At 44.1% G+C, this 26649-nt stretch overlaps 1 protein-coding gene across 1 annotated transcript; it reads right to left on the bottom strand.

Moving 5' to 3' along the window:
* Positions 1–1562: 1562 nt before the first annotated feature.
* Positions 1563–25901, bottom strand: mrtfba (myocardin related transcription factor Ba). The gene is made up of 17 exons (XM_084567666.1): positions 25764–25901; positions 19156–19237; positions 16720–16968; positions 12511–12576; positions 11878–11933; positions 11548–11623; positions 11135–11296; positions 10844–11013; positions 10581–10709; positions 10227–10474; positions 9471–9642; positions 7694–8755; positions 7408–7515; positions 7069–7218; positions 6830–6964; positions 6628–6688; positions 1563–5905 (listed from the first exon to the last, which is right to left on the bottom strand). The coding sequence occupies exons 3-17, from the start codon at positions 16883–16885 to the stop codon at positions 5406–5408; spliced, it is 3261 nt and encodes a 1086-aa protein (XP_084423792.1). The 5' UTR covers positions 16886–16968; positions 19156–19237; positions 25764–25901; the 3' UTR covers positions 1563–5405.
* Positions 25902–26649: the final 748 nt, after the last annotated feature.

Below are 26649 nucleotides of genomic sequence, written 5' to 3' on the forward strand. Positions count from 1 at the left end.
TTTTAATAATGTGTTGGACTAGTCTTAACCCAATTTTAGTAGTTTCTTCAATCTCCTTAGATGTTTTCTCTGCTTGATGCATGCCAATGATTTGACCCTTCTCAAACAGACTAACATCTTTCCATGACCACAGGATGTGTCTTGAGACATGGTTGTTTAAGAAATGAGAAGCTACTCATTGCATCATTTTGGGTTAAACAACTTGCTGCCAGCTGAAAGATAATCACTCGTGCAGTAATAATCCAGTAGGAGGCTTGTACCTATTTGCTTAGTTAAATCCAGGTGGCTGCTTTGTTTTTGGCCAGGCAGTGTATATGCCCTTTAAAGTATAAGAGCCGACTCTGCAAAGTGTTTTGCCAGTGTTTGCATGATCATTACTGACACGTTAACAAGGAAGTTACATTTAAATGTTGTTTTTATTGGATATAATTTACTCCTTGTGTTCAATATAATCATGTCATAATGAGGTTTTCAAAATCCCAGTAACCTGTGAAGTTGTACAGCTGTCAGGCAAATGTAAAAAAGTAGCACAGTAGAAAGTAGCATAAAGTTAAAATACTCGAGTTAAAGCACCTTTGATTTATGTATATGAGTAAAGCACTTTAAATTGATTCTACTTTATACCTCATCTCATGTCTCCTCCTTCAGGTGCATCGCAGGCTGCTGTCTGGTCCCTTTCTACGTGGACGGCCTGAAGAATATCGACCACCACTGTCCCCAGTGTCAGTCCCACATTCACACCCACCGTCCGTTCTGACGCAGAGGTTACTGGAGCACCCGGTGGTCTGAGCCTGTGCACTTTAGAGGCTGTTTCCCGTGGCCCCGGGAGCTGCTGCCTTTCGCCTGTCTAACCAGCAGAAATGGAGGGACTGAGCAAGGGGGTCAGACTTTAAGATGTGGGACCAGAGCCAGAACGGTCACCGATTCAGATCTAAGGACTGATAGGAAGAAATTGTGAGGGTGGACTGGGTTATGCTGCCCGTTGTTTACAACTACTGGTTTATTGTACACGTGTAAAATATAAGGACACATCCTCAATGCTTTTAGGAACACCTCAAGCCGCCTTAACTGTGAAATACAATATGAAGCGCCTAAATGCTGTGATACTTCCATTCAACACAAACTCTGTGGTGGTTTGCTGATAAATGTTCCACTTCCTCTGCATGTGTTTGTGTAATCTTCCACCGATGCAAATACATACACCACTATTCAAATCGCTATAACTCGTCACGTCTGTTTACGTGCGACTGTTAGACCGGGAGAGCTCCTTGCAGGCCGATTAGCGCCTTCACGCTGCCAATTCCTCACCAATAATGGGACGTCCGCCGCGGCGCTTCCAGAAAGGGGAGGGAATATTTGTGAATTATCTGGAGGAAAATGAAAATGCCTCTCTGTAAATATGCAAACACAGACATGGGACATGACGACAAAGTCAAAGAGCAACAAAGAGCTGTTTTCATACACCGGCAGCCACAACCGCTCTTCTGATTTTCTGCTCGTAAATACAACGGTTCATATTGTTCGTAATGTACTTCAGTAAAAAAAAGGAGAAGAACAGGGAATATTCCTCACAGTACACCAACTTTTTATTGACACATAAAAGCATACAGTACTTATATATACATCTTTTTTTGGGGGGAGTATTTACAAAATAGAGAGCCCGTTGGATGTTACACATGTATAAAAATATGCATTACATCTATATAAATATGTACACAATGTGCAAAACGTATGGCATTACAAACAACAAGAGGCATGGCATGGGCGGCGGAGACGGAGGTGGGGTTGGGGGGTGGTTGGTGGGGGGGCGGGGACTCTTCGGATCTGGTTCTCCGCCAGAAACGTGACGATGAACTGAGCACAGCAGGTGGAGGAGAACTGGGCGGAGAGGTGACACCTTCACGGTGCTTCCACAGACCTCTACACGTAAGAGGGTTGTTAAAAAAAAGAATAAACACACAGAACCGTTGGGATATGAAGCGTCTGGAGGAGGATTAGGAACACTGTAAAAGGAATTGGGGGTTTGGACATTTGTCTCAACCGCACAATTTTTATTTTTAGTTTTTACAGCGGCCCTACTCCTCTCCCGTAGAAGTGCTTTAGGGCTGTATTACTCGGAAGTAAAGGCTCCTACATGAGTTAAATCAAGGCAGGATCTGACATACAGTACAGTACATCGAAGGAGAGCAGCCATTATTGCTTTCTGCTGTCCTCGTCTGCCCAGTCAGCAACCACGACGACGGACTGTGAGTGGTGTCACACTGAGCATAAAAAAAAAAAAAAAATCACATACATGTGCAGCCAAGAGGTCGTGAAGTATACATATATATATGTATATATAATTAAAAAAAAAACTATGCACCAAAAAATATACACATGAAGTATTCTTTTACAGAATTAACAAAACTTTTCATTTTTTACTTTTAATCCTAAAAAAACGTGATAAATACAAAAAACAAAACGTGATAATAAGTTCCTTTTTTTTTTTTTTTTTTTTTTTTGTTTTTTGGCGACACAATACCAAACATAACAGCCTTATGACCGACAGACCGTCTGCTAAGATACATGAGTCAGCTAGTGACTTCCACTGCTCGTCCTACGTAAGATTTGACGAGTGGAAAGTTAAAGAAATACAACCTGGAAGCAGGTACGATGAGGTCCGAGAGCCCCCCCGACTGAGAACTACAGGTGAAACATTCAGAGAAAACTACTGAAACACTAAATACTACAAAACCCAGAAGTAGGCGAGTGCAGTATTTGGCATCCATGTGTCTTGGCATGACCAGATGATAAACTGCAGCAGGAAGAAGAGTCGAACTTCTCTGGCAAGACACTGGCTACGTTTACACGGACGCTAGGATTCCTCTACGCTACACCAATCAGCCACAACATTATGACCACCTGTGTAGGTTTCCCTTGTGCCTCCAAAACAGTTGTGACTCATCAGAGAATGGACATGGGCCTTCTGAGGGTGTCCTGTGGTGTCTGGCAACAGAATGTTGTTAGTGGGGGCCTTTGGGTCCTATGGGTTGAGGGGAGGGGCCTCTGTGGATCATCCCACAGATACTTGATCAGTTTGGGATCTAGTGAATTTGGAGGCCAGGTCAACACCTTGTGCTGTTCTTCATGTTTTTTTCAATTGTTCCTAAACCGTCTTTGTGCGTGTGCCTGTTAAGTTGGGATCTCTGGTCAGAATGATTTGAGTCAGTCTGTGTAATCGTAGCCAGTGCTGACATAAAGGGCTCAGTACAGGCAGAAAATACACTGCTTTAAAATGCATCAAACCGCCACACAAACGACCCTGAAGATCAACAGATGACGTTAAAAAAATGTGCCACAACAGAAGAGAGGCAAAGCGCTCTAGTGCCCGAGGACGTAATAAGAGGTGGTTAAACCGTGAACAGACCGAACACTTACGAAAAGAGAGGAGGATTAAAAAGCAGTCTTGTTCTAAAGTGCCCTATAGTTACACTGTATCCATCCCAAAAGAATAAATAGACTGAGATGCTACACGAGTGGAAGATGACGCGATTGATTAAAAACAACCAGCCCTCTACACGGACTCAGGCTAAGCGTGTGTGCGCTTTTGACTGGAGGACATCGACGCAGATACAAAAAAAAAAAACAGTCATCAGCAGCCGTTTTGGAACTTGGAATATGTCGGGTGGACAGCGAATGATTTGATCTGATGGCGAATGTCTTCAGGGCTGAGGAGTTAAAGGAGTAAATACAATCATGCACACGGAGACGCGGACGTACATGCAGGAGATGGGAAGACGAATCCACACACACATCAACATGCTTGCCTCTCTCACACAGACACACACACGGTCAGGAAAGTAACTTTGTCTGCAGGCCACAGCGGCTCGATGCAGTTTGACTATTTCACCGGCCAGATTCGACTCTTCATTCGGATTCCTCCAAACTGAGGTCACTTGATAACGGTCTGTCGAAGCAAACTAGCTCATCAGCTGCAGGATATGCGCTGGCTACTGATGCAGTCGTTTCCTATTGTGACACACACAGACAAAGTGCAGGAAAACATTAGGACAGCTAGATATAAAGCTCATCAAAGACATCATCATACCTCACTGTAACTCCCTCAACACATATTACACGTGTGTCTCGCAAACTGATATTTGTTCCCTTTCCTCTGTTTTACATCAGTTTGCTTATCAGAAGGAAAAAAAAGCTGCCAACTTTTTAAGTCCTGTTTTTTTTTTTTTGTAGATATTTTCAAAAGTACATTCAAAATAAGAGACTTGGACGACTGCCGTATCACGTCATGATCTCTAAGCTGATCACGACCGATCGCTCCGGCAGTGTTCACATTTCCTTGTTCTGAGGTGAGTGATCCGCGTCGCCGGGTCTCTCTGCCTCTTTAGTGCATAGCTCTCACGTCGATGGAGGAGCTTCCTCCTCCTCTCATCGTCAGATCTTCCTTCGCGCGCCGTTTGATCAGCTCGACTGGAGGGGGTCGTGATGAGACGGGAGAAAGCAGCCACACCTGACGCAACCGTATCAGATTAGTCGGCCAACGTGGCATCCGCGGTGCGTGGCAGACCGGACCAGTGTGAACGGAGGCTTGACCTCCTCTCTTCGAGGAATCCCTTTCCGACTTGGCTTGTTGACTGACTGAGCACATCTGGCTGAGCAGATGGGTTTAAACTGTCCGGCTCCTGGTTTAGTCCAAGCTCTCCCAGGTGAAGTGGTCAGTATCTGAGGCCTTCTAAAGAAAGGAGAAGCCTCTTTAATGAGTCCCTTTAGTCGTTAAATACAACTAGATTTCATCTGTAGTTTGAACTGTCACTCAGCGTGACAACTGTCGTGTAACCACCAGCTTTTGTGACCTAGTATGGCACAGTGTGCTTGAGTGGAACCAAGGCTTTCACCTCCAGAGATATATACACGTCCAGCTACTGTGCTGACACAGTAAAGACAGTTTTCACTGAAAGCCAACCAGAGAAATACTCAGCCCTCTATACTACTCAGCTCTGAGGCAGAGAGAAGTTCTCTTAGTGTATTTACAAAGCGTCCGTTCTACCGGTCTTCATTTGGCTCGGTCTCCTTGGCTCTGTAAGTGATCATTAAAATCCTCACGCTGAAAAAATCCCTTCACACAAACACTACAAGTATCACCTTCAGGCATTATAATCCCTCTTTTAAAGCTGTGCAAACTCCTGCTTGAAGTTCCACCGTAATCGGTGTACTTCCTGTAGAATAGTGGGAATATTACAGATGGTATGGATGCACTGGTGAGAGTGATATGGCACAGAAATGCCATGTTTTCTCTTCTTTACTTCAGCCTCTCTACAGGTGTTAGTCCCTTTCCTTTCCTCTTCATCCATCCATCTCTCACTCCTGGCTCAACCAACACTCCCTTATAACCTTTAACCAATCCTCCGTCATTCCCAGTGCAGCTGCAGGTCATGAGTATCCAGGAAGTCCGTCGGGATCCCCAGTGGTGTGAGCGCTCCGGCAGGACCCGGGGGCATGGTGAGGTCCAGCCACTCCATGTTGTCCAGGGTCGGGTCAGACAGGCCCATGTTGAGCGAGGAGGGGGGCGAGGAGGAGTCGCAGAAAGACAGGTCTGACGTGTCCATGGGGGAGTAGGGCTGCTGGTCCATCAGCTGGGCCTGCAGCTCCTCCATCAGGCCCTGCGTGCGCGGGTCTGACGACGTTTCCGCCAGCGTCACCTCCAGAAACGCCTCCAGCTGATTGTCTGTGGCCAAAGAGGAGAGGCTGGGGTTGACGAGGGAGCTCAGCGTCGGGGGAGGAGCCACCTGGACCTGGGGAGGCGGTCTGGACAGGACGGTGTTGACGGGAAGGGTGGTGATGTTGGCTGTGACTGGGAGGGTCGTAGTGAGAGACACTGGAGGGTCCTGCTGGATAAATGGAGTCATTTCTGGAGAAGGGGAAAGAAATCGATTAGAAAATGTCCATAGAGGGACATTAAACTTTCTGATGATGAACTGGATCTTATTTAACGCTGATAATTATTGTGCATTAGTGAGATAGGGTGGTAAGTAGATTCAAATATTTAATCGCAATTAATCGCATCAATTAATCGCATTAATTAATCGCATTAATTAATTGCAGTGACTGTAGTTACATTTCTGGCTACCCACTGCATAGAATGTGGCTGGACCAAACATGTCCTGACTCCACCGATCCAGCAAATACTCAAAATAGTAAGGACTAACATTTTCTACAGTGAACCATTTATCCTTTGCTTTCAGCCAACTCTCTCTCTTGCCAACTAGATTTCACACGCAAAATCTGTAACATGTGGTGCTAATATACTGTATATTTGTAATAAAATAGTAATTTCTATTTCTATTTTAGCTGCTCTACATTTCTCCCTTTACACCGCTTGGCAACTGCAAAAGTAGCCCCTGGGGCGCAATTACTCCTGCCAGGGAATCTGTGGTCTCATGTTGTTGTGGTGGAGCCTCTGTCATAAAGGCCAAAAATATCTAAAAGGCTGGTGTTAGTCATGCTCAGTCCAGATCTGTTAACGTTTATGTTAACAGATCAAACTGAAAACCGCCTTTTCACTGGTTTCTTACGACTAGAATGTTTTAATGAAAGGACCCTGGTTTGTACCGTCACTGTGCACCACATTACCTCCGCTTTCTATGAGGATGTCGAACAAGTCATCCATTTGCTGGCTGGTTGCTGTGGGAACCTGAAAAGACATTCAAGGACATAAAGAGAGTTGAGGCTTAATCACTAAAAGTCAGGAGGATAAATCGTAAAGCATTTATTTTTGAAGGACACAGCAGCTGAAATCTACTGGTATATACAGCTTAACTGGTGTGTATCTAACCTGTGAAACATTGTTGATGTGCAGGTTGCGGCTCTGTTTGACGGCATCCTCATAGCGGGGAGGTTCCCTTGTCTTGGGAGGCTGAGTAACTAGGGAGGTGGGCTGGAGGATGAAGGTAGGCTGGGGTGAAGAGGACTGGCAGGATGAAAAAGCAAACATATCAAGTTTGGGAAAATATGTGAAACAGCAGCTAGTAGGTAAAAAGCTCCTCCCCTGCTGTAATAATTCACCACTGATACCTTATTGAGGGGTCCGTTGGAGATGTGGTGGTTGGGTGAGGCCCGTGGAGAGACCCTGTTGTCTGGGGAGCTTCTAAGGAAACACTGACTACTCATCTCAGCTCTAGTCTGGTTCTCCAAACCAGAAGTGTTATTGCACATAGTCAGAGTCTGTCAAGACAAAAGACAGACTCAAACATCAGACCATCAGGCTTGACATGAGAACAATAACAAGACGGAGAAAGAAAGAAGACAGTCGCATTCGTCACAACGGTAAGCAGCCAGAGACAGAAACACATTTGTGTACACAGAGTTAAAGAGCACAAGTGCTCATGGAGACACAACGGAGATGTGACTGACCTGTAGCAGCGGCTGCTGGCTGGGTGCCTGCTCCATCTTAGTGGTCTGCAGCTGAGGAACTGGAGCCTGGACCAAGCCTGGATTTGAGACAGTGGCCTGGAGAACAGGCTGAGATGGAAAGGAAAAAAACAGCTTAAAAGGCTGAGTTTACACATCTGGTTTTCTACTGTAGAATGTCTTGTTATTATTAAACCTAAGATGAATTTGTCATCACTGCTTATAAACAGGTTAACAGGCTGTTGCTATGCCACTCACTCACTAACTAACTAACTAACTCTGGTCATACCTGCAGGCTGACAGTGGTGCTTGGCAGCTGGATTGCAGTAGCATTGTTAGGTAGTGAGACTGGGAGCAGGATCTGGGTACCAGCCTGGCCTGTAGTGGTCAACAGAGTCTGAGGTTGCCCAGATGCCGTTAACAAGGTCTGAGGCTGACCCAGCACCTGGGACACTCCCCCTGAATGGCTGATGAAGAACTGCTGCAGACCGGCGGGTGAAGCTTGGGTCTGTGGCTGAGCCTGGACTTTGGGACTTTTCTGGGACTGGGAGAGGAGCTGTGGGCTGGTGGTTACTTGGGGCTGGATCTGGGTGATGAGCTGGGTTTGTGTCTGGAGCTGGAGTGGTTTTCCAGAAGAAACAGTCACGTCCTCCAACTTCACCACCGTTGGCAGCGGGGTCGTGAGTGCCTGGGATCCCAGGATTGAGTTTGGGATGTTAGCTGTAGTGGATGAACAGTTTGACAGGACAGTGCCCTCCACTTTTACCATGTTTGAGTTGAGGACAGTAGGAACTGGGTTCAGGGCAGGTAGAGAAGTGAGTTTGGGAGACAGAGAGGCTGAGTCGCTGCCACCTTGACCTCTCTTCTCCACCTCTAGCTGCAACTTCAGCTCCTCCACCAACTTCTGCTCCTGCTCCAGCTTCCTCATCAGCTCTTCTATCTGCCGCTCCTTCTCATGGAGCCTTCGGTCTTTTTCCTCCGGGACTTGAAATGACGAGAGAGGCCCAGCCAGGCCAGAGCCCAGTGTTTGCATTTCAGACAGAGCATCGGACATACCTACATCCTGCTGGAGGTTGGAATTATCATTGGAAACAGGTGAGACCGGCGGCGGCGTGGACCTCTTGTTCTCTGGAGCCATCTGCTGGACTGGAAAGACTATGGCAGGCGTGGTAGTCGTGGTGACCTCCATGGCGACAGCAGAGGAGAGGGTGGTAGTGGCAGGAGCATGATTGGTAGTAGGAGCAGAGGTGCTGGGGTAGTCCTGGAAAGGCTTCAGTCTTTCTATCAGATCGGTCTTTGTTCCCGACACAGGGAGGCCACGCAGCTTCAGCTCCAATTTTAGCTCGGCCACCTAGAAATAAATATGATCATGTCAGAATTAATTTTAGACTACTGTTAGAGGATAAATGTAGTTGTGTTCACCATTTTTGAAAACATGCTCAGTTTATTTCCAAGATTTGTTTCATATTGGTTTGTGAAATGAGTAGCTGGAGGCTGCAGATGTTAGCTTAGCATAAAATCTGGAAAAAGGGGGGAAAGGGCCGTTTCTGTTCAACGTGTCAACTTATAGGCACCTCTAAAGCTTACCAATAAGCAGCACATCGTGTGTTGTGTGACTAACCACTCAAAACACCACATTTTTACAATTCAAATTTGTATAGTCAAACTAGATGGAAATTTTGAATTGCTGGGCTTGGGGAATTTTGTCAGTCAGACATTTTTTGTTGAATTTTGAGTGGGGATGCACCGAAATGAAAATTCTTGGCCCAAACCGAAAAAGAAAAACCCAAGGCCGAAATTATTATGCCAATTATTAGTACCATTGCATTCATGGCTATGACTGTGTACTAACCTCACTAAAATCAATGCATCGCAATTGCATAAATTAATATTAATGTTTCAAAGAATAAATACATTTTTTAACAGCTGGGCAGGAGAATAAAATCAAAAGCTTCGACCCCCATCGTCTGTCTGTGATTACTGAATGTAACAGTGATTACTGAACTGCTGCTCCAGGCACAGTTTTACTGTGATGTGTTTGTCACTACAAGCGGGCCTCCAAATACCTTCATCTCCTCCAGGTTGGCAGGCAAGACTCCCGGCTTTCTGTTGGACAGCGAGTTGTTTGGCCGAGCCGACGCCGTAGGCAGAGGAGGAGGTGGAGGTGCAGTGGGTAAAGACACCATTATGGAGGTTGGCAGCGTGCCTGCGCTGCTGCTCTGACCCTCTGCTACGGGCCTGCGGAAAGAAAGAAGAAAGTTGAGGTCATTGTTATTAGAGGCGATCGTTCACTCCTCTGTATCACAGGAACGGGATAAAGAAAAGAGGGAGAGGAGGTGCGAGACAGACGGAAGGTGAACAAAAGAGCATTACTGTGCAGATAACTGGACAGAGAGGAGAGGAAACAGAGAGAGGAAATCTGTTCACAGTGCGAGCAGACCATCCATCCTGTAGCTCGCCTCACTAACAAAGCCAGCCAACCAAACCACAGAGAGCCACGTTTATGAAAGCAGCAGCTGGTGAAACAACATCCTGTTAGTTATTAATATAATTAGACACAGAGTTGTTATTGGAAAGTACGTAAAGGGTCCCTGGGTTGTTGAAAGCAACAATATTTGGCTTTGGACGTTTATTTTTTTTTAGATAGAGTAATAAAAACACACCAAACAAAAAAAAAGGGACAAAAAGTAAACAGTGATAATAGGGGAATGAGAGAATAACAGAAAACATCATTCATCTCTGTTATTTAGACAGAAATAAAACAATACCATCACATTCTTTGTGTTATATGCGGGTGGCGCGGGTTTGTTTTGTTCACATACTTGAGTGGTGCTGGTAATATAGTCTGGTAGTTGTAGTGCTGCTGTTGCTGGCTGAGGATCTGCAGCTGCAGAAACAGCTGCTGTTGCTGCAGCAGTCGCGCGTACGAGGAGTCCATGGGCGCTTCGCTGGCCTCCTGCTTCTGGTCCGGGGGAACATACTGGTGGTACTTGAGCTTCTTCACCCTCGACTTTGGCTCTTTGCCCTTCTTGCTGCGACTCTTCTCCGAGGGGGTCTTCTGCTGGCTTTGCTGTAACGAATCAAGAATTTCTTGACATGCGCTCCGACGGCAGCAGTCGGATAAAAAGACAGAGGGGGTATTATATTTAGAGGGGGGACAAAAGCGCCGGGCTTACTTTCACCAGTGTTGGGCCTGGTTTTGGGGGAGCAGGTGTAGCGACTGGCTGAGCTGGGGGGACAGCTGGGCGGCTGGCAGGCTGCTCATTGGTGGAGATCACTTTCATGAAGTCTGTTGCTGAGAGGGGCTGCAGAGGATTAGCAAAAAGAGAATAAGAACTGCAGAACATGTGAAAAATCACTTTCAAGTCCAATATCCGTGTTATTAGGGAAGGCAAATACAGTTCACAGAGACACGTGAACAGTAAGCTCTCTATCGGACCTGCAGTATGGTGCTCTGGAGAGGAACCGGGGCCGGAGAGGGCGTCTCCGGTACTTTGATCTCCCCCGGTGAAGGGACAGAGCTCTGAGACTCCTGGCTGGCCGGTTGCTCCGGGGACAGAGCGTCACTGCTGTCTTCATCCAAAACTTTGGGATAATTCACTTGGCCCACTGAGAGACAACATAAAGTGCTTTTTAAAATCAGTAATACCGATGGTTACTGACAGCCCTGCATGGTCAGATTGTGTCCATTAAGTTAGATATACACTAAATAAGGATCAGTGGCTCTCACCGATGATGGCCTGTTTAAGGGTGGAATCCACTGGCAGGATGTTTTTCTCCACCAGCTCCATCGGGCCCGGCCTCTGGGCAATCTTCTCGTTGAGGTTGTCGGCGAGCCGGGCCCTCTTCAGCCTCATCTGAGTGGCCTGTAGCGAGGGCTCCGCTCCAGTCTCTGGTTGTCGAGCAAAATAAAACGTCACACATTCAGCACCGGCCACGTAAATCAAGACACCTGTCTATAGATATCTTTGACTGCAGCGACGGGAGATTGTTTTTGTAGCATCATGCCTGCTGCCAGTTTGAATCCTATGGTGTTTAAATAACAACATTTGCGTGAAAACTTAACTTCTTTCAAGACGGTGTCTGTATTTATTTCCACAAGAAGCACTATAAACATGAAGTGAACCAAAAGATTATCAGCACCTTGCAGGATGTGCATCCTGACCAGCTCTGCTCGCTCTGGACGACTGCGGATCTTGTGCTTGAGGAAATTCTCAGTCTGAAGAGGAAGACAGACACAGATCAATCAGTAAATCATTTAAACCTGAATGCTTCTAGATTCATAAATTGACGAGCAAACTTTACAGATTGGGAATACCTTTGGAAATATGGATCATTTTGTGATACAAATGATATTAATGAACATGCAGTGTTGATGTGGTTTCTCTTGGGGACGTATGCTGCAGTGAACAGCTGCAGAAGTGCATAATCTCTGCCTTATAACCCAAATTAACTTCTGACTGTGTGTCTTACCCTGGCTCTCTCCAAGCTGCGAATCTGCCCGTGGAAAGCTGCTGGACTCTTCAGAGCTGCAATGTGTAACATTTTCATCAGTGCACAAGTCTAAGCACAATTTTAGTCACAAAATGACGTCAGATTAAATTATATAGAAAACTAAGGATGCATCAGACTGGACTGAGCATGTTCCAAAGCCAATCTTCGGTATTTACACTATTAATAAAAGATATAACCCTAACCCTAAAGCTGCTTAATTATTTAGTTGAAACCATCCAGCTCCAGGTGTTCTTTTGCCCATATACTTTTAGTTTCTTTACTATTATTTATAGTCCACAATAAAGAAGGCTTTACTGTTATTTAATACAGTTGCACAGTGCACATGTGGTCTAGGAGAAAATAACTGAGATAAGAAAGGCCTTTCTAAATCACCAGGTTTATTTATAAAACATTCAAAACAATAGTTTTATACTAAATATTAAAAGATCGGGATCGGATCGGGGGCAAAACGCCTTGACGGGACATCCCTATAGCAAACATGTTTATTATCCCAGCTGTCAGTATGAACCAGGGTGCTACTTTGTTATCATTTTTAACACCCATCAGCTCTACAGTGGATGAAACACAACTGGCAGCAGTGTTGTTACTCACGTGGCATGATGCCCTGGTCCACCAGCTGCTCCCGGGTTCGCCTTTGCTGAAGCCTCAACTGCAGCACTGAAAGCAGACATGAACATTTTTGACTATAATGTAGAAAAACTAGAATAAAAAGGAGAAGGAAAACATGGGTAAAAGTAGAAAGATGAGGTAGTGTTTAAAAATAGGAAAGAGAACGACATTAAACTCAAATATAACCACATGTTACTTCCGGTGCCGGTCGAAGCCGGCAGCTGCTTGCAGCAGCTCTTACTCGATCTTTATTTTACAGTTCAATCCGTGCAATATTTTTATCCTATTCTATTTCAGTATTTATACTACTCTTACTACTCTTTTTGCTCTTGTTATTTTTTATTCTGCCTTTTCTGTAAGCTGTTGTACACTGCAATTTCCCCATTGCGGGACTAATAGAGGTTTTTCTTATTCTTATATAACTCTCTCCCCAGAATGAATATTAACCCATATCCTCCTGTAGTCATTACACTGACACTGTGCGGTTATAGAAGAGGGATTCTTAGATCCGACTTTTGACACCAGTGCTTGTTCTGTGGCTTCTCATCACAGATGAGGCGATTTGCAGTTATCTTACCGCCAAACCTCACATTTACAACCCTTGTTACACACAGTGGTGTATGGTGCTATGGTGACACAATACCATGTATTCCGATTCATTTTGTTCTGTTACAGAAGACACCTCAACATTCAACACCTCACTGAACTCAGTCATTCATCTGTATACATTTGCTAACCAGACTGGTGCACTGACATCTGAACAGTGTTGTGGGTAACCCGTTACAAAGTAACGCGTTAGAGTACTCTAATTACTTTTACTTTTTTTGTGTAACTTGTGCGTTAAGTAATCAGTAACTTCGTTAGTTTTTTAAAAAAGTAATCCGTTACTTTAAGAGTTTCTCGGGATAAGGAAAGAAAAATTCCGACTACAGCCTGCTTTTTGTCAGACACTACTGTGCCACCTGCGGATGTGTCAGCGGAGGCGCAGCGCTGTGATGATGCGTCTGTCCCCTGCTGACCTACGTTACCTGTCTGTTTGTGTGTGTCAGTGTTTTCGAACCGCCGGCAAGATGGCAGAGAGGACAGCTTTTGAATTGTGGAAGTATGCACATTATTTTCAATTCGCCAGTGAAAAGGACAAGAACAACATAACGGTAAAATGCACACTCTGCGTTGGTGAAAAGCTTCTGTCGACCGCAAAAAATTCCACTTTCAAATTAAAAAAAACATCTTGTATCAAAGAAGCACCACTCTATCACCCTGGTATTGTTATCCTGCAGAGTTAATTTGGTTGGATGACTGACATCATTCATTGTCAGGACTTCTCGGTGCATTTAAAGGAGGCTGTGTGTCGCTGAGTTGCAGCATGTGCGAGGCGCTGGAAACGGCTTTTAATTCTTGGTAACGCATGAGTACTTTCCAAAGTAACTATACCCAACACTGCATCTGAAGCACTGCTAACCTTACATAATAAACAAATATACCTTGCTTTCAGAACAGGCAGAGATATGCACCACCAAAGGACTAGGTTTCATTCAATTTACTCCATCTTTTCTGCACTAATGGATGGGAAAGCTTATCAATCTGACGCCTTCCGCAAGATATTTTAAAATAAACAGCCTTTAGAAATCCACAACAAGCTGGCAGTGGCATTAGTCTGCATAAGTTGGGCAATTTCCATGACAGTAACAACAAAGAGTGCTCACCTGCTTTTGCTCTGAACCAAACGCAGCAGTCACTGAGTGTCTCCACGTCCATCAAGAACACAGTCTACTTCTCCCGGACCATTAATAGTCCAAAACTGTTACGGCTTCACAGTAACACGATCAACCAAATGCTGAGAGCCAAAGTGTTCAGTGCGCCTCTCTTTCTTGAACCCTCCCTAACTTTTATGTTTATATGACACGGTCCACGGTCCCTACTCTCTCCTCCCTTTCAACTCTTAACTCCTTTCACTCAGACTGTTTGAGATGCATTATTTTCTTGCTTGAGGCAATCTTTCCCAGAACACTGCTCTCTCGTAACTACCAAGGAACAGTGAAGGACCTTACTCAGCACTGCTTGAACTGGAATGACAAACAGGAAACTACCACTGCGGCGTCATTATCAACACACGCGAGAAACAGTTTATAGGTTTAATGTTGTTGTGTTGGTGGTAAGTGTCAGACTGAGTAGGAGGAGATTTTTTTTTTTTATTTAAATATGGACCATAAGTGCAGACACTTCTCCATTCACAGGAAAGGATGTGTCAAATACTAACAGGAAGCAGCTGGCCCCCACTGAACTTCACATTTTTTTGTCTTTCTAATCTCTTTGTTTTTCATTCATTATCATCACGGACATTGATGATGCTGACAATAACAAACAATAAGATTACTGACTGCACCTCGAAGGCCACATCAGACAAATGTCTACTTTCCTGAAAATATTACATCTGCAGTTCTGTACAGAGCTGAAAGAAGATCAGAGTTTTGGAGATCTGGAGAAAAATGAGCTAAACATGCTTTAAAGAAATCCACAATCTGGACCCTCAGTATGCCGTGTAAACATGAGAAGACAAATGTACGTTTAAGGTGATTCAGACTTCCAGTCACTTATTCTGCTCAGCCTGACAAACACACGTTGACCTGCGACCTCAGTAGTCAGAGGAGAGAGGTGGATACCACAAATGAGCTGTTCATGCAAACACACGCCAGCAGGCCCCCCCCCCCACACACACACACACAAAAATACAACCTAAAACATACCACGGAGGAAACAAAGCCATGCATATAATTGTCTTTGTCACCTGTAAAAATTGTTCACATGACGCATTTGTTAAAGGAAAGGTTGTTTGGAAACGGAAAATACTGGAGTTACAAAAGAACAGCCAAAGCTAACCCTGGATGCAACCACCTGTGTCTGGCCTTTTTGTCTGAGTCTGGGTAAAGTCTGATACAAAACAGTACCGTTCATCTGGACTTTCTCTGCAACAGAGAGGCTCGTTACCCAAAAGCACCAACTATTTCTTCACAGTTAGAAACTCTAGAGTGGATTATAGAAATAATTTGCATTTTGCAATCCTGAAAATTTACAAATGTTGTGGGCTTAGGTTTCCTTGACATTAACAAATAGTCTTTTTTTTTACTTTTTGTTAAGGATCACTGCAGATTTTAAACATTAAAGATGAACTTTACTAAGGGAGTCGCCTTATTGATGTCAGTTTTTAAGCTATCTCTGACCCTCTGTCACAACTCAGCACCGGGTCAGGACGCCCCTCTCTGTTGACAGACTCTGAGAGCTACACACATGTCATGATGGTGGACATTTTAGCACCTGCATGATAAAACCAATATGAGTAAAAGAACCTTGCGGTTGGCAAAGGGCTGGAGGTGGCTCAGGGGGTGGAAAGTATGAGGTCTGTGTTCTCACAGGAGGGGAAATGACAAAAGCCAAGATGATGAGTGGGTGCTACTACTGTTGACATTCCACAGAAGTTTTCCACCGCCGAGACGTTTTACTGCGCTCTCCTGCGGACAGTGGTCGCTGCCGCCGCCGTGCGCGACTAGAAAAAAAATCCTACATTTAACCAAAACACGTTCAGTCCAGCATGCGACGGCTCTGATTACACAGCTGGCATTTGTTGAGTGGATCTGACAAATCAGATTTGTGTTGAGCATTGTGATCAACAGCAGCGACTGGACTCAGTGAATGAACGGATCTCGCCATCAAAGCCATGATTAGGAGCTGGCAGACGCAGCAGTAACCCACTCCTAAACCCTGGTAATTCCGTACCTATCCATCAGTGTCAAGAGTCAGTCAGATGGGGCTGCTAAAGCAACAATGTGAGGGTGATGAGAAGCTAACATGCCGCCTGGCTAGCGTGATGATTACAATGCTTGTGTACTGCAAAGATTGATGGATTTTTAACAGTTTATTTGGATCTGAGTGTACGTGCTTGTGTACTTGCACTAGTACACAGCGTGCGGGCCAAGCCAGGAGGCAAGCTAGATCATTCTGCTGTACATTGTGCAGCTTTTTTTCTTCGATTCATTTTGTTTTTCTGATGGCTAAGAAGTTCAGAAAATGTATTTTAAATGCATTTTTACTTTATTAGTCTGGTTTGAGTCCGAGTCACTGGCAGTGTACAGAAACAAGGACGACAGTGTTGACTGGGAGATGAACCGTGGATGTTGTGTTACGTGCCCTCACCATTTTTGCGTTCGTTGAGTGGAGGCAGGCTCTGCGTGGGCTGCAGCGACAGCTCCTCCAGCTCGTGGGTCACCGCCTCGCTCTGGGGACTGGGCACCAGTACATTTGACATCCCACAATCCCCCTCTGCTCCTAGCTGCCCCTGGGAAGCCTGAGTGTCCATCATGCCTCAGCAGGGGATTAAGGAGGGTCCAAGGCAAGCAAGAGGGTTATGGGTCACCGTCCCTTTATATTATGTCTCCCTGCTGTCTGTGTAGATGCAAGCAAAAGAGAAGAGAGAATGCGTGGTTAGACGGAAATCTGGTGACTGCTTTGCTCCTCAAAGACAGGAATGCATCACTCAATGATATTTTGCGGTTTCTCAAAAACACCAGTAATTCAGAAGAATCGTCATCATCATCCTGTTGGTATGACTACTTCACCCGACTGGTGAAATGCTAAGGGTGGCATTTCATTTCCGCCATCTGGAAGAGCTCAGTACCAGCTCAGATTATTCATTAAACGAGCCGGGTTGGCCATTATATACTGAATAATCACTTCAAACCACTGCTCAAGAGAAACAACGTCAGTTTGTGCATGAATGTTCTCTCTGTTCAGACTCGCTTCGTGATCCGGAGTATGACGTCGCTGTGGTGGTTTCAAACAGAGGCAACGGAAACATTTTGGGGAGCAAAGCAAACACTTCAGTATCCATGGCTTCCCAACAGTCTGCTCGGTCTGAACATGTACGCCATATATCGCTCTCCAGCAGCAGCCCGCATCTATCCGTTCCAGGACCTACGCACTCTTTACCAACCATCCTGAGGTGTTGCTTTTGGCTAAGAGCCACTTTCCAGTGGTACCGTTTCATGACAAGCCCTTCAAGTGTTATAAGCATTAGATAGGGAGAATAAAGGACAGTAGAACATGCATTAGATGCCTTTCTTTTGAACATTTTAAAGGGGACATTGGATGCTCATTTTCACAAGTTGATATGTTTCCTTCACGACTTGATGGAATCTCTGTTACATGTTTTGGTGAAAAAATCCTGTTCACCATGTCGAAACCATCTTTTTTCACAGCGTGCCATTTTGGCGCAATCCCCCTCCCTCCTGAGACTGAGCTCCCGTTACCCCGTCCCTCTAGTAGTGTTGCCATGGCAACCGCTCAGCGCATCGGTAGAGTACAGCGGCGCAGCGGTCTGAAGCCACGTCAGTCCGTCTATTTGTACCGGAGGTGAACCCAGAACTGCAGGAGAACCCCCCCCCCGAAGAAGTTTGACAATAGAGGTTCAAACAAGACGTTTCTGAATGATACTTCGAGCTATTTGAGGATGAAATGAACGCGATGTTTACTTAAGTACAGTTTATTGACAGCTAAGCAGATTTTCCGGTAAATGTATGCTAAGTAAGCATCCTCGCTACCTGTGCACAAGGCAAGGAGGGGCGGTCTGAAACCGTGTAGGGACAGGGCTCAGGGGCGGGAAAATTGCACGTCTAGGTCCCTTTTTTAAATTGGACAGTTTTCAGCTCTTTACTGTTGCAATAATCTCAGTGTTTTGTTGGTGTACTCACATTAAGTGTGCAATCAGCATCACAATTCCAACATTGAGCAATAACACTGGAGTCAATACCAACCCTATGTTGAATCTGGCCACCACTCCAAAATCCCTCCACTCTTCTAAACTTGGCTTCCAGTTTAACACCACTTTCTGGCCTCTTAATGATGATTAAGTGCCACTAAAACACCATGGTACAAGCATAACTTAGCCCTTGATGTTCAACAGTTCAACCTCTGTGGTTTTCTGTGACAGAATTACAGTAACAGATCTCCCTCTTTAGAAATGTAACCAGTCTCTGCTCTGTTAAATGTTTCCTATGGATTACAATCAAGGAACGGATTCCTGTACTGTGAGGTTGTTTTCTTTGAATCCGTGTCAGTGACCAGACTCTGCATGCAGGAACAGTGGTCATGTGCTTGTCACCTCTCTGTAGGGGAGTGGGAGTTTTGTTTTGTTTTTTTGACGATAAAACTGAACTTTGGATTTTGCTCTTTGCTACAGGACAGTCATCATGCCTGCACGTTCTCCAATACAACAGACTTGGAGCAAGAACTTACACAGAAACCCAAGTAACCCCAATTCCTGCTTAAGTACAAGGCCTGTGCTGCATTACAATATACTTAGCTAAACAGTGTGCGTTTATCAGATCTGCTATCTAATCTCTTGTAAAATGTCACAATCAGAAGGGATTAATTTGAATGAACAAGCCAGTTCTACCTAAGTGTTTCCAGAGAAGCACACAAATACACAGGAAAAAAAAGCCAGTGATGCAAAATATCACAACCAGGTCGGATTTCATTGTGCGCTTCCCTGCACGTGCGTGGGAGGCTGCCACAAGGCAAATAATCAGCTTGGTTGAAAGTTTACAACCAACTGTAGAGGAGGAGTATTCTTACCTGAAGTAGCAGAAGACAGCATGGGACAAGGGAAAAAGACGTCTGGGCTTGTCAAGAGTTTAGCGCGGCCATCGAGTCGAACCTAGCAGGACAGAGAGAATAACAACCATGAAAAACACAGCTCGAGGTGCTCATTAGTGAGGAATTTATCTTGGTTTTGGTAACACCAGTGATCATCTCGCTATAAAGGCGGCTGCAGGTCAGTCTTAAGGGGTGTATGAACAGGAAGAGACCAGCAGCGACATAGTGACAAGAGACAATTGAATGTTAATGAAATTCACTGAGTTGTAGCGATGATAACTGGCAACTTTCAATCCGTGTCTGGTGAACCCAGACGGAGTGGCGGCATCTTTGACGGTACTTGCTTTTCAAGAACAGAACTGGAACTACAAGAAGAGCTGGTACCGTCTATTCACCAGCAATGTTTTTATGTTCTGCTTGTTTCACTTGAAAACATCTGGGATGGGAAACAAACAATCAACCAGACTCGAATCTCCACTGGTGACCAGCTGGCAGCTACAAAGCGTTGGGCAATGGTTGAAATGGTTCGTATGGATGAGGCTTTACGGCGTTTATCCCAAATGAATGAACAAATATGAAAAAATAATCCCAAAAAGACCAGGTCTGCGACGACAGACTACCAAACGACACAGTGGAAAGAGAAACCACACCTGAGAGCAACTACTCGAACCTAATGAGGTATTAGACTTTCAATATGCAAGTCCATTAAAAATAATAAAATGAAAACACATACATGAGGTGCAGACGGTACCAGACAGTGGTTCTCTTTGAATAGACGTGTTTGAAGATAAGTAGAAACAGATGACAAGCACCACTTAAAAGGCACCTGAATAAAACTAGCCGCTACTCAAGGCTGCATCATGGCCTGAAAACAAATCCACACAAATTCACGGTTTGCACGGAAAGCCCGCAGTGGTCTCTGATACAAAGGAAATGGATTAGCTGTACAGAAACAATAGAGACTCCTGCTGTAGTGCAGCATCACACTGCAGTCTGGAGCAGAGACGTACACCAAGAATCAATCAACTGCACGCAGAAGCTTTCAGGCTGCTTCGAGAGCTGTGCTTAGTATTCAAAGCAGATAACGAGATTAGTGTAAGACTGATATAACATTTTACCAGCACTCTGGGCGCATAGTGGTCCTGGGTTACATAGAAAATGTTTTCCAGTTCTGTTTGTTTATGTCGGTTCCTCTCTGACCACAATAAATGCTTGCGTCTTTGCTTAATTTATTGGATTTAATGATGAGGTTGACGATTTTAGGTATTAAAACGTTTCTTGGAGGTGACTCTGAAGTACGGCTGCTACAAATTAATATTTGTTCAATCGATTAATCTATTCATTATTTTCTGAGTAGCCCTTCAATTCTTTGGTAAACATACCACTAAATACTAGGGATGAACCGAAATGAAAATTCTTGGCCGAAACTGAAAACGGAAAAAGTAGAACCGAAAGCCGAAACTATTATTATTATTACAACATCATTATTATTATGGCAATTATTAGTACAATTGCATTTATGGCTATGACTGTGTACTAACCTCACTAAAATCAAGGCATTGCTAATTGCATAAATTAATAGTAATGTTTCAAACAATAAATCATTTACAAAATTATAAAAAAAACATAATTTATTAGCACATTCCAACAATGCACAATATAAAATAAAATAAAATTCAAAATAAAATGTTTAACTTGACCCCACTCATGTGTACATTAAATAATATTAATAAAATCAGCATCGATCCACTGTGCGGTTAGACTGAGCATATTTGTTTTCATTTTTATTAAAAAAAAAAAACTAAACTTAACCTCCACCGTTTGAACTTTTACCATTTTCTCACAACAACATATTTTAACACGAAGTCAATGACTGAAGAATGAACGAAACGATTCATGACAGGTTAAGATTTATGTAGTGCTGTTTACCATATACTGCCATTAATTAGCAAAGACAATGTTGAGCGTGGTCTGAATTCCCACACTTCAGGTCCGGGCTCTTTGGATAAGTTCTCAGCCGCCATAATTGGGGACGAACACAAACGTTGCGACCTCATTTATTTATGTATTCCAAGCAAATCGACGCATTTGCGTAATCGGTATCATTTATTACGCCGACGTGTTGCTCCAACCCTTATCTGAAGCAAATTTGGGAACATTTTCTCAAGTCATTCTGTATTTAACACCTTGCGATGTAATGTGCTCACCAGCAGCCACTCAACATGTTTAACAATCCAACCCCTGAATACTGGGTGAGCATTCAGAAAACAACCATCTTCGAAATCAACATTCATTTTGAGCTTAGCTACACACCTGGTTGGCGACTGTATCTTGAGCTGAGGTGATATCATGCTGGAAAAAATCTGTGACAAACAGGAACCTCACAAGGTGTATACCTGTATATCATACTTACCACGTCATCACAAAACTATTTTCACAAGAGAAGAGAAAAGGAGCCCAGCCCTGCAGCAGACAGATACATGCTGTGTGTGCATACATTAGGTGTAGGAAAGTGAAATTAAGTCGCGTAGAGCGCAAGAAAAGGGGCAGTGTAAGACAGAGGTAGGAACAAACAGCTGTCACAGCTCACAAAGCGTTGTGGGATAAACATCGGCGCTGCCCCTACTGAATCAAAGAGCAGATCCAGATGGCAGGCGCTGCACGCTGCTCTGCCCTCGACTGCTAATGGCACGGGGCAACAAGCCCCATGTGTTCCATCAAAGGGTAATGCAAACATCCTGCACTCGCACAAATAAGCACACAACTCGAATCAAAAGCAAATGAAATGCATTTTTGTTTCCCGCACTGGTTTAAAAAATAAAAGATCAATAAGCTCTGTGAAAAGGTTTGGGCAACTGGGTGCGTTTGACATTTTAAAACAAGGCATACTGGGTCAGTGCAGTCGCCCACACACACTTATGTCAATCATCAACACTGTGCTGTGCAAACGCAGAGACATTAACAAAAATACCCAACCCTTCCTGCTATCATATACCTGACATCAGCTATGACACATGAATAGAAAACATCATTAGTTTAGTGAAAACAGTTTCAATGGGATCAGAAACTAACAGCCTTATACAGCGTAGATTATTAGTTTCGAAGCTACTGAAATCTGGCAATGATTGTCAGAGATGACTAAAGCTAACCTTCAACTTAGAGCTAGGAAGACGGAGAAAACAAGTTTGCAGATCCTTGGCCAACTGGCATGGAAAGATGGCAAGATTCCCTTGTTGTATTGGTCCAATTTGGAAAGTCACTAAAATTAGACATGACATAGAACAGGGAGTCCATGAGGGCATAAAAAAGCCAACAAAAATACCCAACAAACTCACTGACAAGCCTCAGCTCCCTGTACTATCAATGAAAGACCTAAAAATACACACCCCTCAGAGGATTTCTAATGAGATGTTTTGCTAACTCAAGGCCAGTAACACTGCCATTACCCGACAGATTTCAGCGTGACGGCGGTTTGGAGTTACTTCTCCACATTACCAAAGCTAATTGTGGAGCTCGGTGCAATGTTAACGTCCCAGATAAAGCCAAACAAACCGGGCCGGTGACGATTAACAGAAAACAAACTCAGGTTTCTGTTTGTTATTATCAGCGGAGAAAGATTAGACTTCGACCAGGTAACAATTTCAGTTGACTATTTGTGGGCTGATGACTGTATTTGGGTGTGCCGGCTCAATTAGGGCTGTTCTTTCTCTCTCACTAAGGTCTACACACACAGCGCAGGTGACAGGGAATATTTAGCTGATTGTGGTCAGGACAATGGCACTGAATGAGAAAGATGCAAACCTCTTATGTTAGGATTAGGGAAGTGAAACATTCAAAGCAATATTCACAACTTCAGCAAAACAAGTTTAACGATTTTGCAGCCATTTGAGGGAATACGAACTCCTGCCAACAACAGGCCTGCGTGTCCATAACACTAACAAAAGTGTTCGCATACTGACGAGAGGAGGCCAGGGGTCAACTTTACTCTAAATAGGCCTGGCCGTGAAGAATTCCAGTGATCAAGTACCCACAAGCACACACACACACACATTTACTCAACTGACAGCATGAGATAACTGAAACCTACGGTCCCAGCCTAAGAGCTCATAAACTATGAGCTGTCTGGTTTCTGTTAAGGGGCATAAAGACACCACTGACAAGTGTCTGTGAAAGAGGAAGTAAGATGTTGTAACGGTATGCCCACTCGTGTGTAAAAACACCTTATAACTAGAATAAGTTATAAATAAAATGCTTCTTTTAAAAGCTTATAACCCGGATGACAGAGAATTTTAAGAGCAAGACAATCTGTTTCTTTTTTTACGTTTTGTATATTTGTACCTCAAAGATGTAGTTTAGGGCTGGGTTTAAACATTTATTAAAAATGAGCCTGGCTTTATATGACAAATCTTCTGAGATTGCGACAAATACTGTGGAAATACCACAAATCTTTGAAACCAATGGCAACGTTATTTTTGTGAAAATCACTTCCATAACCAAGTTAAATAGTTTCGAAACAGAAATATATCTAAATGGATTGATGGTGAACTGAATGTGGACCACATGAATCAGAATCCATTCAGGAAAACAGTAGCAATACCAGGCCTTAACATACATTTTGTAAAATTGTGTTGAATCATACAATGTGGGATGGGGCATACATTTCACATGACAGCAATCTAAGTTAAACTTTTTTTTTTTTTGTAATTTGCCATTATAAAGGTGCAACATGGGGACAAAAACTGCAGTTCCTGGATCAGCCACTTGAGGCTGGCTCCAAACACGAGTCAATCCCCATAAACTTGCAAATGTCCTACTTTACACACAAATTATGCATAACTAAAGGCACAAGAGCTTTCAGAGACAGGTGGGTCTCTCCCTAGGCGCTTCAGCTCCACTAATTTTTCAATTTTTGAATAAGCTGTGAACTAGCCTGAGTCAGTCACTGACCTGGACAGACCGGAGCCACCTTTACTGAGAATCAACGCCACTTTTCAGGAATCTTACAGGGGACATCGTGGAGGGTTCATCCATTTCTACAGTACAGTCAGCGGTTACAAGAAATTAGCCGAGAATTTGAACACCGCTTCAAAAAAATGACTGAGGCAGGCGCATAAAAGTTACAAGCAGATCAAGACAGAGCAAGAACCGGTCTAACTATGTGAAACGACAGTTTAAGTATTGCAGCTTCCTGGGCCGTAAAAAGTGTGCATCACGTCCAACATAAACGTCTGTGAGATAAGACAGAAATGATGTCATCGCTGTGGCTCACTCGCTAGAGTCAGTGTTCAGCTTTGTTCCCACAGACACTCAATGCGGTGTAGTTTCCTTCCTGGCTTCCTCCGGGGACTTTTTTTTTGTTTTGAAAAAAAACACCTCTAAAAAAACACACACACACAAAAGGCACAAAAGGATTGGGTAATGAAAAACGCAACAAAACAAGGTCACAGCAGTGCTGACACCTGAGAAGAGACTGCAGCAGAGACAAAGACAAACTTCAACTCCAGCTCAGCAGAACCTGATTTGTCAAAACCCCCGTAAGGAGGAAACCAGTCCAACAGTGTTAGAACCGTCTATATATAGCACCATTGAATGCTAACACATCTGCCTCTGTGGCGGTATTTGGTTTCATTTGATTTTAATTCACCCCGGGGAGAGACATGGAAACAGTAGGCTAAAGTGATCCGAGCAGACAATCTCCCTGCAAAGTAATACTGCACTGGGACGTGCAGCTCGGGCCATACAAAGCACACAGTCTTGGAATAATTGCTTTGCCATTTAATCATATCCCTGGTGTTTAAGTTAATGCAAATAATTCACACGTTTTCAGGGGCCAGGCTGAATCAAGCCGCTCCTTGGAGCATCACATCCTGCCTGTCTGTCTGCATGAGTCACACAGGACCGGGACCTGTTAGGATTTGCTGCAGCCACTACCTCACTTGAATCGGCTGGAAGACAATGAGACAACAACCGTCCTGTTTTTGTTTGCGGGACGAGCCTCATCCCACAGCTTGCGTGGTCCGTATTGCTTGAGCGATTGCGCTGCCAGCTCACAATCACACTGGATGCCATGCCTTGAGATTCAGAGAGCATCCGGGCTCGAGTGTAAATGGTTGAAATAAACACACGGTGCCCAAATGCCATACTCTATAAATGGCACCTTGACAAGTAGATAGTTTAAACGGCGAGCGAACATTTTCCTAGGGGGGTATTATTGAGTGGCATGGCTCCACCACAGCTAATGTTATCGCCGAGGAGGAGGCGGATGGGTGTGGGATAAGCTAGCGATGGGTAGCTACTTTAAATCTGACAGGTGAGTGAGTTGCAGATACTGTGGATCAGGAAAGATAGTGAAACGTTTCCGTCGTTTCTACCGTCATTTAATGTATCCAAAGTTGAGCCACGGTCAAATACTCGCTGCCCCCGTTGTGTTATGCGGTCATACCAAACCTAGCCTGCTGTCCGAGTCTGCATATCTCGAACGCTTCTCAAAAACAGCCCCATCACATTTTCTCCAGTTAGCTCGGTTTAGCTACCGCGGGCTAACATGCTAAAAACAAGACAGCGCCGCCCCGGGTGTGTGGTCTTACCGAATTGCGAAGCCTCCGAAACCCAAATCCATCCGAGCCGTGGTTCACAACGGGATATCCATTAATAGCAACGGTGTTGTCTTAACGCGTGTAGTTTTGTCGTCTAGCTCTGAGATTGAAGTTTATTTCGCCGAGTAAAATGGCTGCGACTGGTCTAGGTTCGGATGCAGAGTGACGTAATGACGTTGCGGGACAGGAAGCGTTGGGGGGCGTGGCGGAGGCCAGAGCTCTGTGCCCCGTTCACTGGTCAGCGGCATCGATGGAGCAACAGTGGACTGGACCGGGAGTTCTTGATACACAGTACACATCATAACACAACCTTTCATATATACTTGAGATCATCTGACCTCAGGAGCCACGTGTCATTTTTTTTTTTTTTTTTAATCCTATATATTGTATAACAGTGGTGTTGCATAACTTACTACAGTGAAGACAGACATCCACTGCCAGGAGTTAAACTATGAGTAATATTTTAACCCCTGACAGCCAATGAAACCAGTATCTTCAGATTTCAAGGGATTAATAATAGAAAGTGAAATAGACTTTTACTGGACTGCTGCATTTGTGCTCATTGCCATTTCATATTATTGTGTGTACATTTTGAGACCATATTTAGTATTACTTTGTGGTATCTTTTCCCACCCCTCTATATCAGTAATTAGAGTAAACCTCCCTAATATTTGAATCATTTTTTGGGCCTTTTTTATGTCTTAAATTTTTGATAGTTTTTAGTGTACAGATAGAAAGGGGATCCAACCTGCACTGCCTTACTGGCTATAGCCTTATTATTTCAAAATGGATTTTGATTCTTGGATGGATTCTTTCTCATCTCGGTTAAAGACAAAAAGATAATAATCAATAATCACACAAAAAGTTAAATATTTAA

This window comes from Chelon labrosus, assembly GCF_963514085.1.
Source record: "Chelon labrosus genome assembly, chromosome: 19".
NCBI classification, from domain to species: Eukaryota; Metazoa; Chordata; class Actinopteri; order Mugiliformes; family Mugilidae; genus Chelon; species Chelon labrosus.